Source organism: Varanus komodoensis, unplaced genomic scaffold, assembly GCF_004798865.1.
Source record: "Varanus komodoensis strain SLA01 unplaced genomic scaffold, ASM479886v1 scaffold13_3, whole genome shotgun sequence".
Lineage (NCBI taxonomy): Eukaryota > Metazoa > Chordata > Lepidosauria > Squamata > Varanidae > Varanus > Varanus komodoensis.
This window is the reverse complement of record NW_025335409.1, coordinates 2128376-2145530: the sequence shown is the minus strand read 5'-3', so window position 1 is coordinate 2145530 and position 17155 is coordinate 2128376. Positions and strand designations below refer to the sequence as shown.

Here is a 17155-nt window from a genome sequence, read left to right as displayed (position 1 = left end):
CTCTCTCAAATGTGCCCGCCCGGGTATCTGGTTCAGCACCGTTCACACCCAGAGGGGAGGGGAGGGGGGGTTGCTTTGGTTTACCAAGCCTCCATTTCCCTCACGGGACTTCCGGTCCCTTCGAGGCCAGGGCTGGAGTACCTCTACTTGGTGTTGGGCGACGGAGACAGATTGGGGATTCTGTTGGTGTTCCGTGCACACTTCTGCCCAACAGTCTCCCTGCCTGAGCTGATGGAGATCGTCTCGGACCTGGTGTTGAAGACCCCCAGGATGTTGGTCCTGGGGACTTCAATCTCCATGCTGAGACTGGTCTGACCGGGGCGGCTCAGGACTTCATGGCCTCCATGACGGCCATAGGGCTGTCTCAACATGTCACCGGCCCGACCCATGAACGTGGACACACTCTGGACCTGGTTTTCTCGACGGGGCAGGAAGAGGGTGGTCTGAGGGTGAGGAATTTATGTTTGACACCCCTGTCATGGCCAGATCACTTCCTGGTGAGGTTTGTGCTCGAGAGCGGCCTCTCCCTCTGTAAGGGTGCGTACCCAATTGTGTGGGTCTGCCCCCGGAGCCGGATGGATCCGGATGGATTCCTGAAGGCCCTGGGGGAGTTTCCGGCTGACAAGACTGGTGCTCCTGTCAAGGCTCTGGTTGAACTGTGGAACGGGGTGATGACCAGGGCTGTTGACACGATCGCTCCTAAGCGTCCTCTCCAGCCGGGCAGAGCCCACTCTTCCCCCCTGGTATACACCTGAATTGCGGGCGATGAAGCAGGCTGGGAGATGGCTAGAGCGTAGGTGGAGGAGATCACGGGATGAATCTGACCGAACACACTTGAGAGCCCATTATCAGGCCTATGCTGTGGCGGTGAGGGCGGCGAAAAAGAATTTCTTTTTCGTTTCCATTGCCTCCTCAAAATGCCATCCGATGGAGCTTTTTCGAGTGGTGCAAGGCCTGGTCCGCCCTGGCCCTAAGAAAGATCTGGTTCCACCCTCGAAGGCCCGCTGTGACGACTTTGCCAAGCATTTCAGGGAGAAAATCGCTCGGATTCGTCACGAGCTAGACTCTATTAGTGACTCAGAAGTTTCTGGGGAGACACCAATGCTGCCGTCTGGTCCAAAATTAATGTATGAATTTCAGTTATTGCGGCCTGATGATGTGGACAAGATGCTTGGATGAGTACGTCCCACCACTTGCCTATTGGACCCTTGCCCATCTTGGTTAATAAACAATGCCAAGCATGGGATTGGGATCTGGATCTTGGAAGTGGTTAACGCTTCTCTGAGGGAGGGTCAGGTACCTGCCCCTTTAAAGGAGGCGGTAGTCCGACTGGTCCTGAAGAAAGTGTCACTGGATCCAGAGATGGCCACTAATTATAGACCAGTGGCCAACATCCCGTTTCTGGGCAAGGTGTTGGAGTAGCTGGTGGCGGGACAACTCCAAGCTCTCTTGGATGAAACTGATTATCTGGACCCATTTCATTCTGGCTTCAGACCCGGGTACGGTACTGAATCTGCCTTGGTCGCCCTGTACGATGACCTGTGCAGGGAGAGGGACAGGGGGAGTGTGTCTCTCTTGGTTCTTCTGGACCTCTCAGCGGCTTTTGATACCATCGACCATGGTATCCTTCTGGATAGGCTAGCGGGATTGGGGGTCGGAGGCACTGTTTTGCAGTGGTTCCACTCCTATCTCAATGGCCGATTCCAGAAGGTAGTGCTGGGGGACTATGGCTCTGCACCATGGCAGCTATGCCATGGAGTACCGCAGGGGTCCATTTTGTCCCCTTTGCTGTTTAACATCTACATGAAACTGCTGGGAGAGGTCATCAGGAGGTGTGGGCTGTGGAATCATCAGTACGCTGATGATACCCAGCTCTACCTCTAGTTTTCCACCAATCCAGGTGAGGCGGTGGCTGTGCTGAACCGGTGTCTGGCCGAGGTAATGGGCTGGATGAGGGCCAATAAACTGAAGCTCAATCCAGACAAGATGGAGGTCCTGTTGGTTGGCGGATTGGGCTTCAGAGAGGGTGAATTGAACCTAGTCCTGAGTGGGGTTGCACTCCCTCTTAGGGAGAAGGTCCGCAGCTTGGGAGTGCTCCTCGACCCAGAGCTTTCACTGGAAGCTCAGGTGACAGCAGTGGCGAGGAGTGCTTTCCTTCAGCTTCGGCTGATCCATCAGCTGCGCCTCTACCTGGAGTACGACTGCCTGGCGACAGTGACACACGCGTTGGTGACTTCCCGTCTTGACTTCTGTAACGCGCTCTACGTGGGGCTACCCTTGAAGACGGTCCAGATACTTCAACTGGTTCAAAATACAGCTGCCAGGCTGCTGATGGGGACTGGGCATTATGTTCACATGACTCCAGTCCTCCGTCAGCTTCACTGGCTTCCCATTGAAGTCCGGGCCCAATTCAAGGTGTTGGTGATGACCTGTAAAGCCCTAAACGGCTTGGGTCCTGGCTACCTGAAGGAGCGCTTACGTCCATATACGCCCGCCTGCCCCCTGAGATCTGCGGGAGAGGCCCTTCTCCGGGAACCCTCCATGAAGGAAATTAGGAGGGTAGGTACTCGGAGGAGGGCTTTCTCTGCGGTGGCGCCCAATCTATGGAATGCGCTCCCCAGAGAGGTCCGCCTGGCGCCGTCATTATTTGTTTTTCGGCACCAGGTGAAGACCTTTTTATTTAAGCGTCATTTTAATTGCTAATATTATTTCCTTATTCTTTGGCCAGGGCGACTTATTTTATATTGTTAATTCATTTTATATTTTTAATGTATTATATTTTAATTGATGTTTTGTCAGCCGCCCCAAGGCTTCGGCAAATGGGGTGGCATAGAAATTTTCTAAATAAATAAAATAAATACAATTGTTACAGGTTCATATTTCCAGTGTGTGTGGAAAAATTGGTGTAGTAGATGACAGTGTATTTTTCACTCTGGATTTCCTGAGACTTCCTGATGGCTATTTTCCCAAGAAGCATGATCTGGTCAATGTGGTTGTTGTGGAGAGTAATCAGTCTTGTTATATATGGAGAGCACTCTGTATGGCTCCAGCAGACACAAATGGGTAATAAAAGTTGACTCATACTTTAGATAAAATTACATGCATTGTATTTAGCTATAAGTGAATAGAACCACCTAATATTTGGAAGCTTGTATAATAACTGGAGGTCTCATCTATCTATCCACATGAGACCTTGTAGTCTTCTGCAACAGCAAAGCATACTAGTACCTGGTATGTGAGTTTGTGCCATAATGTTCTAGTGACATTTGAAATTAGTTAGAACCCTCTGATCTTGGAGCTTTCCATGTATTGAATGTTGGGGCTCCTGTCAGCAGAGCAAGAGGAGCAGCAAAATATTTTTTAATAATTGGTTTTTTTTAATGTTTCCCCTTTGGATTGGCCATTGGGCCTGTCTGGAGAGGATACTCTGAAAGGGGCTGGGCCAAGATTGGAGAAGCTATAAGATTTCTTGTATCCTGGCATCTCTCCCATTCTTCCTGCCCACTAGAATTCCCCTTTTTCCTCCAGGGTCATATTATAAAGTGGCTGGCATTGTTTTTTCTGTGGCTGCTACAGGGGGATAGGGCATCAGAAGTCAGCCCAATCCTGTGGTCTTTGTCTGAATCCAGCCAATCTGTGATCATTGGTCACTACCTTGATTTACTGGGTTTTGATCTGAACAAAAAAGATACATGAAGCTAATACTCCTGAAAACTCAAGCATGAGTCATCCACTATCCAGGTGTTGGCTCAGTGATCATTCATTACATGGCAGCAGAGTTTAATTTGTCAGCTAAAGAATTCTTATTTTAAAGAGTAAACTACTGCTTGGAAATAGGCCATAAACCTACGCTGCTGAGTCTCCACTTAGTTTTGCAGGGAAAATTTCTAGTTACCATAGATAACTAGGAATCCTCTTAACAGCAAGCTTGTTTTGAAGAGCTTTATATTACACAAAAGGTATTGCACCCAAGTGGCAACCTGCTGTTGTTTTCCTTCTGATGAAATTGCTCATGATAGCAACTCTTTAGAAAGTATGCCTTTACAAGTATACTCTTAATCTTCCAATTTTCTGGTCCTCACTGTAAGGAAGACGCTGTCTCTTTTAAGTCAGCATAGGTCTTACATATATTTGTATCCATTCAGATCACTTTTGAGAATTTTGCCACTTTTAGTAAAACAGTGCTGCAGCTGCAGGAAGCACATTCAATAGTTTGAAATATATTTGTTATTGTATATAGATTGTTGTGATGCAACTCTGGTTCTTATTCTGTATTTCTTCTCCTACAGTGTATCTCTAACCCAAGGAATCAATATGAATGAACCATGTGAAAATGTACTAATGAAAGACAAAGAAGGTCTCGAGGTGTCACAACTGACAAACTTTGGAAATGTCAAACTAGGAGAATGTAAAAGCATGGATGTCTGGATAGAGTAAGTTGGAATCATGATTGATAGTGCCTAGATTTGAATTTACAAAGCATTTCTTATGCCTAAAGCATGTTGTATTTCTTCTCCATGCTGCATTTTGGTTAGCTTGTCTTCAGAACTTCATTCAAATTGATGGAAATAGACATTTGAAGCTGGGAGGGTCAGTGAAACTGATAGCATAAGTTTGTCAGGTAGCTGGGAGCATTGTGTCAAATAGCCACTTAATTGGAAAATCAAGCTGCATCTTATGGTGAATAGAGAAATCATCAGTGTATGTTATAAAACAATCCAGAGGTCAGAAGCTTTATACTCAAGTATCTTGAAGCATGCTGTTTTACAGGCACAGTAGGATCCAAGGTTCAAGCGTTAATAATCATGTGTTGTTGTTTCTAGGAACAAAGGGAAAGCAACACATTCTTTAATTAGCTGCAAACTAGGTGGCTGGGATAAAATGAACCAATTTAGTCTTCAAGTGCCAGGAAAGGACCAGAAGAGTTCAACAGTATCTCCAGCATCATCTGTAGTTCCTAAAGAAGCTGTTACTGGTAACATATATATAACAGCTAACTGCTCTGTAGGCTGCATTTGGTGTACTTAGTCATTTAGTTTCCTCCCTGCTCCTTTTGTTCAGAATTTGGACCTGTGTACATAAACAGTGGCGAAAACCAGGACAGTTCTATTATCACACAGCCTGAAAAATTGCGCTGTGAAAAAGCGCGAAAAGAAAATGAAGAAAAAAAAACTGATCCCAGCAAAGATATCTCTCTGCCTTCTGGGACTAAGATTTCTATAGAGATATTATGCACTGCAAAGTAAGTGTGTTTTCCTTCACCTAGTTGTTCAAAAAATAACCATCGATTATGCTCCTCTGTATTGGTGTCCAAAACTCTAATGGGTAACCAAAAGGCATTACAACAAAATGTGTGTGCTGTACCAGTTCATGATGGATGATACAATTTAATTGAATGTTGTCCCAACCTATTTTCTTACACAAAAATATGGCTATCTAGAAACATAAATAGATGCAATATTTTATTTATCTTAATATTTATATACCACCCTATTCCCATAGGCTCTTGGTGGTTTACAAGAAGTTAAACCAACAGTGAGTAATGCTGAGTAATACGAAATATTAAATAAAACTGACCTGAGAACTAATTTGGGAAGGCCTGTCATATATGTTTTTAGTTCCTTCTTAAAGGTGGGGATTTGGGAAATGGGATGCATCTCTCCTGGCGGAATATTCCAAAGCTTAGGGGCAACCAGCATTGACCATGTGATTCATGTATATGACATATTATAGAATAAAAGACTATGTTCCTATATACTTTGCCTCATGGCTTTAACACATTTCTATATTTTATTCTAAAGAAACCCTGGACATTGCAAAGAACTTCTGTTGCTCTGTTTTTCTGACTGTATTATTGGTCGCTACATTGAAGCAACTATAGTAACCGAAGAAGAGTCACTAATAGCAGTCTCTAAGCCTTTTTGTCCAAGAAAATGTCAAGTTACTGCTGAGCAACAGAACATAAGGACAACAGTGGTTTTAGCACAGTACTGCAAAAGGTACTACCAATTATACCAAGATAATTTCACTGTAAGAAAGGACTTGCTTTTTCTTTTGGTAAAACAGTGCTTAAATAGTAATACCATATAAAAGTACATATAGCTAAAAATCACACTGGCAATTACTTCCCTTTATTCTAAGGATAAATATATGCTTCAAAATCATACAAATTTAAATTGGGATAAGAGAAATTTATAAATGGTTGTGTTATAGCTAATGCTATTAAAGCCCAGTTGCATGAAGAGCTGCTTAAATGTGTGAGAATGATACCAGGCCATTATGACTATTGTTTCAGGTTGCAAAGAATTGTCATAGTGTTCAATACAGAAGACTTTAATGCTCCCAGTTCCAGATTACCCCTTCATGCTCCATCTCTTCCCTGAGGGGTGTAAAGCCTTTAAGGGACTGAGAAACTCTCAGGATTTCCAGCTTGTGGCCTTTATTGACCTGCTAACCTGGAGTGCTGATCCCTTGGTTTGGTTCCTTAGAGAGTGGAGTTTACAGATTCTAGAGGTCCTGATTCAGAACCTGAATCAAGAACTGTCCATCAGATGGGCTCTGGCTTAGTCTAAATGCTAGAACCCAGGTTAGCTTTAAAGCCACAGTGTTCTAGTTTACTATCAAAACAAGGCAGCTCTATACCAGGTGCTACAAAGCCACCCAAAGAAGCCATGGCTCATTGAAGAGCTTATAGCCTTCCCTGAGCTTGCCATGACATCCAAACCCAGATGACACAAGAAGTTTTGAGGTGAAGTACTGAAGCCTGTGGAACTACCTCACAAGAATGGCAGAAAGTCTTGCTCCTCTAGCCATGTGGCACTTTGGGCAGCTGTCATCAGTTTTTCTGTCTGCACCTCCCACCTCCCAAAGTGCTCCTTGGAGCTTGAAGAGATGGTACATGGTAGTACCACATCCTTCTGGGTCTCCTATTATTCTCAGCTAGCAAGGCTGTGATTGGGAAAATAGAGGTAGCAGCCCAGCATATCTAAAAGGAAAGTTGCTGAATAATATGGACAGTATGTTGGGGTAGCAAAAGATTCACAATATGAAACAGTTGTGCTGCTTCTGCCTCCTATAAAAGCCCTACTGGGAGTGAAACAAGACGTAGCTTCTCTTCTCTTTGCTCTCTCCACCCCCTCTCCCACTGGTATCAAACACATAATTTTTCAGGATGGGGGGCAGTAGCAACTGTGATGGTAGGCTGCCTAGTCAATCAAGCTAAAATAGTAGAGTTCTGTTTGAACTCATCCTTCATACTCTCACTGTGGCTGCTGGTAAAAAATAACAAAAAAAAATGCAAGTGCACACATCTTTTCTCTCTTTCTCTATTGCACACACTATAGCAACATCAATTTAAAAGCCATCAAGCAGGAAAGTCATAAAGACTTTAGAAAAAAAAATAATTGAGAAAATTCCCAGGGCAACAGACTTTGGCTCTCTTTGAAACAACTTCTTGGCAGTTGTTTGGGTCTGGAATAGGCTTCCCAGAGAGATGTGCCTGTTGCCGACACTGTTAGCCAGGCATAGACTCACCTTTTCTCCGGATATTTTAACAATGGCTCTTAATAGCTATTTCGTTTTTAAATTGACCCCATGTTAGTTTTAGTTGCTTTTAGTTTAAATTGTTTGATTTAATGTTTTATATTTCAATTTGATATATTATCTTTATATTTTGATCATAGTGTTAACATGTTTTGAATATGTTGATTTCGTGCTATTGTTTTTAGAATGGTGTGGTGTTTCATATTGTGCGCTGCACAGAGAGCCCAGATATGGACTATTGTAGTGGCATATAAATCCATCAAACACACACACAAACACACAGCCCAGTCCAACTGTGAATGGACTTACTAGGTTTCCCTAGGGTGGAATTTTGGAGCTCTGGTGCCACAACTGACAAACTGCTCTTACAGCTGGGATAACATGCCGAAGAAAATGTAGCCTCTGCTATTGTGCTGCAAGATAATTTGGGACTTTCCATATAAAAATGGCACCTTGATTTGTTCCTGATAAGAATCAAATGAAATTTTGTCAGTTGTGATTATAATACTAATGAAAAATGAATATGCTTACATAAATGCAACAAGTTTTAGTCTCCCTTTGAAATAATTCTGTTTCCAAAATATTATAAAAGGAAGACACTGTGGAAATAACTGTCCATTTCTTCAAGAAATCAGGTGCATCAGTTTAAACATTTTTTCAATCTTGAGTGCTTTGATCATTTACTCTTTCAGAAGGGGAAGAGAAGTAGTTTTCCAATAAATTATCTAGATTCAATCAGGTTTGACATTTAGAAGAGCACACAACATTTCCAACATGCAAAGGTACTTAACCTTTCGTAATCTGCTTAATCTTTGAAGACTTAAACGCTATGCATGTAGTATTGAGCCTTTTTCCAATGTGGTTCATGGACACAAGTGTTCTCAAATCGTTCCAGGTAAGAATCAGACTGCTGCATTCTGGACCAACAGCAGCATCTCAGTGTCTAGGATGGAACCCATTGGAGTAGTGCAAATACGACATTTTCACTGAAATGTCTACTTGCAGTATCATGGAATGTATGCTAACTTTAACACGCTGAATTAAAATTTGTTTTTCTGGGTGCTATTCTTCCTTTGCTCCTTTTCACACATGTTCATGCTTTAAATTTTGACTGAACTTGGCAAATTCATAATCGTTTGTGCTTAACATGCTCCCAAATCAGTCTCTAGTCGTTAATGGTGTAGTTGCTAATTACTATGTGTTTTTTTAATCTTGTTAAATGAAGTCACATCCTAACTGACTGATAGCAATAGGTTAAAAAAAATTGTGTTCTAAGTATAAACTGCTATTATTTTCTAAAATCTTAGAAGCGTAAGAAGACAGCTACCAAGTTTCATTCCCCACTACCCCATTCCAGACAGTTTAATGAAATGTGTAGAGAAGAAATTGGATATACTGGTCTTTCACCCGCATCTTGGAGAGGTAAGATATCACTGCAGTATAGAACTCTTCCAAATTAAGCAGACAAATGCACAGCTCAGATACAGGTACAGTTTATATGTATATATAACAATATTAACAATAATAACTGAATTTAGAATGGCTTCAGTTCCAGTAGACTTTCCCAAAGATTGGATCAGATAAAAATAGCAGAATTGTTTAAAATAAGGGCACAGGAGTGCATTACACTTACTCTTTTATATGCCTCTTCTACTAAATGGACAAATGGCAGGAAATTAAGTAGGCATGAAAGAAGAGTTGTGTGAAGTGAAGGACAAAAGGATGGCCAGGGTTCTGGCTAGCACAGATCCTGATAGATCCTGATATGAACCAACGCTAGTCCATATGTGTGCACTGATATTATATTTATATTATAACTGATATATTTGTTACATGAAAAGTTTTTGCCAATAGAATTGGTTTCTAATTGGTCCTCTTCAAATGATAGTATTTTAATTTTAATTGTTTAATCCACTAAAGAGCAACAGTGATTTTATAGTTTATAGGGGATTACATGAGCTAGGTGGAGCCAGGAATCAGACTAGACAGCCCAGGAAGCTCCTTCTGACTCATTTTGTTTCTATAGTTTATAGTTACAGATTTAGCATATGTCTTGTGTTAAAAATTACATATTGATGTGTACAACATTTGATAAGGTATGATCTTGGATAATTCAGTTTGTTCTATGCATCTCTGCTACAATAATCTTCCTCACTCTGAGTCTCACCAGGTTTTGGCATACAGTTCTTAGCACCAGCCAACCTGTTCATTTGTGAAGGAAGCTGGATGTTGAAGTCCAGAACATCTGGAGAGACCCAAGTTGCTACAGATTCTCCAAATGATTGCCTGATCTTCTCCCATCCATTACAGTGATTAGTTGAGCAAGTTTACTTCCTATACTTTTATTTCCTTAACAACAGCTCCTCATGAACTTTAAAGACAGCTGGTGTTTCAAAGTGGTTAGAGCAGGGGTCTCAAACTCGCGGCCCACGGGCCAATTGCCGGGATGGGCAGGGCACGGGGGAGGGGCCCTGCGGCCTTCAAAGCGCCGGCGGCGCCTGGGCTGGCCGCGGGATGAGCAGCCCACCACCACCACGGTGGTGGAATACTTGATGCGGCCCAGCCTCACCCAGACTCTACTTCCAGCGGCCCCCAGGTAAGTTCAGTTTGAGACCCCTGGGTTAGAGTGTTGCACTAGAACTCAGCAGTCTTATCCTGTAGTCCCCACATCACCATGAAACTTCCTGGGTGACTTTGGTCCAGTCTTTGAGAAATCACCCTAACTTACCTTGTAAAGATGGAAATGGAGAGGATGAAGATTACAGAAGCTTCCTTGGATTCCTTGCAGGACAAACACATAGGATTAAACAGCAAGATTTTTTTTAGAAAAGCTTCAGAACACTTATTCATTTGGCTTCTTATAATCTGCTTGTTCCCATCAAAGGACGGAGATTTAACAGTTTTGCACAGTAAAACAGGGATGTAGAACTTCCAGTCCATGGCCCTCATCCAGCCTGTAGGGAGATGGAGCTTGAAGCAGTCCTACAGGGATGTATTCCGACTTCTGCCTTAGATCTGAGATTGTAGGTAACAGCAGGAATGTGGCACAGGAGACTTGGCTGGTACTAAGAAAAGTATCAGCTGTAACTGTTCCTTATAGACCATTTGAGAATCTGATGTACATTGTGATGTTCTTTGGAAAAAATGTTTCTTTAATTTAAAAAATACACCAAAAATATACAATACAAATAAGAGAAAAATCACTTGATTTAATAAAGAGTTTTTTTAATGAAAAATGAAAAGAATGTTTCTTACACAGCTTCATCATACATTATGGGTTTTTGGTGGGTCCTAGAGATTTTCTTATTCAAATGATGACAAAACATCTTACATTTCAGGGCCTGACTCTAGCTAATTACAAAGCAAAATTTTCTTCCCTGTTGTGGCTTGAGGAGATCCATGAAGAGATGGAAATGAAGGATTTCTCCATGTATGGGGTTACCTTAAAAAGGAATGGGAACTTCCTAGTACTTGATGTTCCAGGAGTCACAGAGGGTCGCCCTCCGTTAGGTTCAGGTATGAGCCCATAGCTTTATAAATGATGCTACTTTGTGCAATCAAAAGAATAGTATTCTGTTGTCCATATGAGCAACATTAAGTGATCCTTTCAAGTGTATTTTGGTCAAGGCAAGCAAAATATTTCAGTTTCTTGCACTTTCCAACCAAAATGTAAAGCATTTTGTTTACAAACCTACATTCTAAAAAAAGATTCCAAAGATCCCAGATAGTATCAAACTTGTTTTGCAGTTTGTCTTCTTGAAGTTTCTATTTATTTCCCAAGAAAACTGAACATTTCAGAGATGCCAGAGTGGCAGGGATAGATAAAGCTTAGTACAAGCCATAGTACAGAGGCAGAGCACCTGCTTTGCATGCAGAAGGTCTCATGTTCAATTCCCAGCATCTCCAGGTAGGACTGGAAAAACACCTGCTTGACTTTTTAGAGAGGCATAACCAGTAAGAATTAACAAGGCTGGGATTGATACACCAAATAGAGCTTTGTATGGGACTGCTTGCTGTGTTTCTAATAGAGTTCATTAAAATTTTGGCCAATAGGAACACTTCTGGAACCATGAATCCGAATATCTTTTGAAGTTTGCCTTTGTATGTATGTAGGTTAATTCACATCAGTACTATACTGGTCATCTTGCCCCTGAAAGAGTGCTATGTTTAAAACTCTTCATTCAGATATAGAGGATGCCTTTCCTATTGCTATAATATGTACAGGTGAAAAAATCTAAGCTCTGTATATTTTGCATTAGGTGACAGAGTGATATTAAAGACCCAAGAGTACTCGGAGCAAAGGATCTACTATATTGCATATATCACTGAAGTGAGTTGGTTGTGTTTTCCTTATTCAGATTTGTGTATTCTTGTATTTAACAGTGAAACCCAATGTATGTTTTTAATCAGAAGTAATCCATGCTGTGTTTAGTGGAATTTATTTCCAAGTAATGCAGCTTAAAATTTCTGATGAAAGCTGTACATAGGAAAAGTAAGTTTGCTTGATTTGAGATTTATTGCAGGCAATGGCTTAAATTATTTTATGATATGAGTCAAAGTGCTGAGGTGTGTACAGTGCTTGTGATTTCTGCAAATTTTAACCATTAAGGGCATGATCCTATGCAAGTTTATGTAAAAAAAAAAAGTATTTGGCTATGCTGGTTGGAGCATGCTGAGAGCTATAGGACTTTTTCCTATCCAGACTTGCCTAGGAATGCTGCTAAAAAGGAATTTATCTTCTATTAAAAGTTTTTATTGATAACATAAACCATACAGTTGATATAAAAATCCCTGACGATCAAACACAAACAAACTAGTAGAGTTTTTTCCCTCTTATATACAGATTCATGATGAAGAAGTTACTCTGAGGCTTAATCCTGAGTTTGAAGAAAGATATAATTCTGAACCCATGGATGTGGAATTTCTTGTTAACAGGTATGCTTTTTCTTAAAAGTTGTGTCCGACTTCATTATGAAGCAAACAGAGAATGTTGCCTCCCAGTTTGGGAGGATAATTCCTGAGCTTGGCACTCTTCCACTTGTGTCTTGTGTAATTTTATTTTCGAGATGAACAAGCGATCATCTGTTTGAGTGACTTGTTCAAGACAATTCTTCACAGTGCCATCTATACAAAATAGAAATAAGTGTGATCCAACTTTGCAGAATTGCTATGGAATCAGTCATAATAAACATCTAGCTCTTATTTGCACTGACGTGGATGGTGCTGACTGCTTCTGTTTTATTAGCATATTACCAAAATTGTGCACAATGAAGATAAACGATCCTTTCTTCTTTTTTTAAGTCCTGTTTATTTAAGATGAAGTGTTTCCTACACTTTGCTTTTAGTAATGACACAATTTTTTTCATTCAGCTTTGAGGAAGTATTGAATAATGCCTTTTGAGAAATTTTTTTTTCCCTAACTGGTGATGTAAAATGGCTGAAGTCAAAGCAGTCGATTTAAACAAATATATTCTCTTTCCTATGTAAATGCAGCCACAGCTTAAGGGGATACATTGATCAGGCCTAATAATGTGATGTCTTGACTGTTAAAACTTAGTTTTTGTCCTATCTATTGATAGGACTACCAGCCAGAGATGCCATTTTGCTGTTGAACAAGCAATCTATTTAGGAGAAAAAGGTGAGATGTTTGTGTCCCCTACCACTTCAAACAAAACCACTACTTTGTGGATACTGCTTAAAATTTCCTCATGTTAGGTCTGGTATATATGTCATGCACACCTGCAATATTCACACCTGCAATATTTTACCATTAGTAATAGCTAATTGTGGGTGCTAATGTGCTTGTGAGCTATATATGCATAGTTTTCCACTGAGAACAGCACCTGTATGGATGGAATTTCAGGCATGCTTTACATGAAAATTAGGTTTAACTGCACTGTACTGTTAAATATCTTGTTGATTTCCTTGAAAGCTGGGCAGGATATTCTAGTAAAGGACTACCTTCTAATGAATACTTCTTAGTGGTTCATACAGCCTAGCTTCAAAATAACTTTCTCCTTGATTTTAAGGAGCTGATACCATTGAATGATTTTTGTTTTGACTCATCATGTCACCTCTGTAGAATTACAGAATTCAGATAGAAGAAGGAATCCTATTTAAAGCTTTTTTTATTCAGTGTGAAATGGTTTTCAAGAAGAGGTCAAGTTTTTACACTGCCCAGGAAAAGACAGGGATCACAGTGACGAAGGACTTACACCTTAGTCTTGGTGATCTTGGCTCTTCCTCTTGTGCTTTATTGCTTGCTTCTCCAGCTTATTGCCTTTTGCCTAATTCTCCCCTTGAAGTGTCTTCTCTTGTTCTGTTCTTTTAAAAATGCACTTTTCTTTGATGGGTCTCTTTCTGCCTTTGGGTGCCATCCTCTTCCATTCCATTCCTTGCTCATCCTTTCTGGCTTCTGGTCCACCCAATGCTATGGTTGCAATGGGGAAATGATCTAGCAAAGCCAAAACAGAGAAAGAGAAGAAGGTATCCATTATGCACATTAGACTGATCAAAAAGAAAAGTGATATGAAGCTATTCTGGGATAGGAAACCCTACCAATTTCTCTGACTTCTCTCCACGCAACTTGCTTATTTATTTTCACTGATCTTTCCCAATATATCATAGTCATGCTAGTTATCATACAGTTTCGAAAACAACTTAAGCGATTTCTTCTTGTAATTAGAGCTGGCTTTTGAAGTTGTAAAATGCTGCTACTTAGTATGTTCACAAATGATGAGTCCATTCATTTTGAAGAACACACGTGTTTCCATCTTTGCTGACTTTGCATGCTTTCATGTGCACTACTTCAGTCAAAAGCACATAGGCTAAGGAAAGGTGCTCTTGTAATTTCATTCCTTTGAAGAGTGTAGGAAAGCAGAATAAAAGTTGCATCTTCTCTAACTCCAGTTTCTGTTAATGACTCAGTTGACACAGTTGAGTAATACACCATTCCTTTTTGTCTCTCCTTCAATGTTTGTCCCAAAGTGTTATTTCCTGATAGTCTCACTGTACAGTCTCCACAAATTGTAAAGGAATGGAACGATTCTGAAGGTGCTTACAGTGCTCAAATGCAAACCATCACACAGGAAGCTAAGGTACATTGTTAAAACCATTCTGGTAGCCACTTTTCACTAAATTCTTTACTGTTGTGGCATTCTATAAATGCATCAGGTTATCTGTATCAGAAGGTAAAAGACGTTCTTTCCTGCACTTAAATTTCAAGCATAAATAATATTAATGTCACCAGCAAAAGCAAGGATCTGTGCAATAACTTTTTCTTTGTAATTCTCAGTTGTAAGTTAGCAGCTCATGTGTGTGTTTCTCCCTGATGCAATCTCATAACTGCACCATCTTTATCTTTTTGTCCCTATGGTGCTTATAGAGGATGGCAAAAGTTGGGGTACTAAGAGCTGACTCTCCCCAGTTATCCAGCCAGTATCTCAGGTGCAGCTTTCCCTTCTTTATCACTTGTTGATGACCGCTGAAGGCCTTTAGGGTCACAATGAGTCCTGCTGGGAGTACATTTTACACAAGTTGCTGCTTATAGAGATGGTGCATTTTTATATTATTTAAACTTTGTTTTTTTTCAGAATGAGAATGAGAAGATGCAGAATAGTAATGGAAAGAAGATGCCAAAATATAAAAAAGCAGTTGTTTCCGATGTTGTGACTGTTGCTTCACAAACAAGTTGGTATAATTTTAATACTTGTTTATTTTTGGTAATGTGAAGTGGCTTGGTAGATAACCTTGAGATGTTTGTTGGCCTTTGCTGTATTACAGAATAGATTCTGTAGTTTGGGTGGGTTCTTGTATCCAACATTGTCATTGGAGCCACAGGTGGACTTGGGACATTTAGACTGATCTATCATTTCCATCTTTAACCTAAAAGAAACAACCTAGTTACCGTTATTTGTTTATTGGTAACCTCTTATATGGATTACCACAATGCATTTGGATCTGTTTTTCAGCTGGTCCAAGACAGCGCAGCAAGATATAACTGCTACTGGACAATATGATCATATTATGCTGGTGCTTTTCCATCTGCATTGGCTGACAATCCATTCCCAAATAAAATTCAAAGTGGTTGTATTAAAATCCAGAGCCTTAAACGGCATGGATCAACTCCTCTCTGTTGTTGTTGTTTCATTACTTGCTTGCCCATAGTTGAAGCTCTCTAGGCAGTTTACAACAACCCTTAAAAGCAAAAAATAAAATGCAAGAGAAATACTATAAAATCAAACCAGCATTAAAATGGTTTTAAGCAGCTAAGATATACAGAAGAAATGACCCTGTAAAAGGTTAAACAGCGTGATGGCTCATCCCCTCAAGCCCCTGGGTAGCTGTGTAAATCTTTAAAGACCTTAGCATAAAAGACTGCCTTAACCTGGCACTGAAAAGATGATAAGGTTGGTTTGAGGTTGGGAGACTGTTCCATCAGTGGGAGGCCACCATAGAGAAGGCCTTCTGCCTTGTTGCCATTCTCCAAGCCTCCCTCAGAGTTGGCATTTGAAGGAAGGGCCCAGTGGTTGAGTATAGTGTCCAAATAGATTGTGGTTGGGAGAGGCATCCGGACAGTTACTGTGGTCCCAAGTCATGTAAAGCTTTATAGGTTAAAACCAGTACCTTGAATTGGACCGGAAGCATACAGGGAGAAGCATACAGGGAGTTAATTACTCTTATGCATTCAGACCTACAGGTCCCAGTTATTAATCTAGCTGCTAAGTTCCGTATGAACTTTAGCTTCAGAAATGTCTTCAAGGACACCTCCATGTAGGGTGCATTGCAGTAATCTAATGGTTACCAGAACATAGATTACTGAAACCAGTTTATCCCTGTCCAGAAAGGGATATAGCTGGGCTAGTAGCTGAAGCTGGTAGAAGGCACTTTGAGCCAATGAGCTCATCTGAGCCCCAAGTGACAAAGGACCACCCCCAAGCTACAAACCTGCTCTTTTTGGGGGGGGGGGGTGCAACCTAATCTAGAACAGGTTAAACACCATCTAGTCAAACCACCCACAAACATCTTAGTTTTGACTGTACTAAGTTTCCAGTTGGTTAGCCATTATCAAGCCAGACACTGCCTTACCTGCAGATGATAAAAAGGAGAAATAGAACTGCATGTGATCAGCATATTAATGGCAACACACTCTAAAACTCTGGGTGACCCCACTTGAGTGATTTCATGGAAATGTTAAATATCATGAGGAACAGAACAGACCCCTGAGGAACTCCATGGTGGAGAATCTGCATGGTTAAATAATATTCCCAAGCAACAAGCAAAAAGACATGAATCACTTTTCTGCCCCAGACAGTTGTTCCTTCCTTTCCAGGAGGGGCAGAAATCCAGGACTGAGGTAGTTGTATGAACCTGGCCAAGCACCTTGTCAACATCTTTGAGCTATACTAACTGAAAATCATTCAATAAAACCAGACTCTGCTATATACACATGTACACCTTCCTGAACTCTAAGATGTCAGTGGCCCTTCTGTAGGAGCCTCCACCAACTGAAGTGAGGTAGGAGACTATTAAGAAGAAGGCTTTTTCTGCTGTGGCACCCCAGCTGTGAAATGAACTTCCCATGGGTACTCTGCTTGTGTCCACTGTGCTCTTT

At 41.1% G+C, this 17155-nt stretch overlaps 1 protein-coding gene across 1 annotated transcript in view; it reads left to right on the top strand.

Moving 5' to 3' along the window:
- Positions 1 to 17155, top strand: part of MOV10L1 (Mov10 like RISC complex RNA helicase 1) — a 42958-nt gene that overhangs the window by 6955 nt on the left and 18848 nt on the right. The window contains exons 4-15 of the mRNA XM_044423258.1: positions 2873 to 3063; positions 4290 to 4433; positions 4824 to 4975; positions 5062 to 5242; positions 5802 to 5999; positions 8850 to 8964; positions 10881 to 11058; positions 11802 to 11872; positions 12386 to 12477; positions 13122 to 13180; positions 14530 to 14639; positions 15135 to 15231. Coding sequence (XP_044279193.1) covers positions 2873 to 3063; positions 4290 to 4433; positions 4824 to 4975; positions 5062 to 5242; positions 5802 to 5999; positions 8850 to 8964; positions 10881 to 11058; positions 11802 to 11872; positions 12386 to 12477; positions 13122 to 13180; positions 14530 to 14639; positions 15135 to 15231 — 1588 coding nt within the window. The remainder of the gene's footprint in view (positions 1 to 2872; positions 3064 to 4289; positions 4434 to 4823; positions 4976 to 5061; positions 5243 to 5801; positions 6000 to 8849; positions 8965 to 10880; positions 11059 to 11801; positions 11873 to 12385; positions 12478 to 13121; positions 13181 to 14529; positions 14640 to 15134; positions 15232 to 17155) is intronic.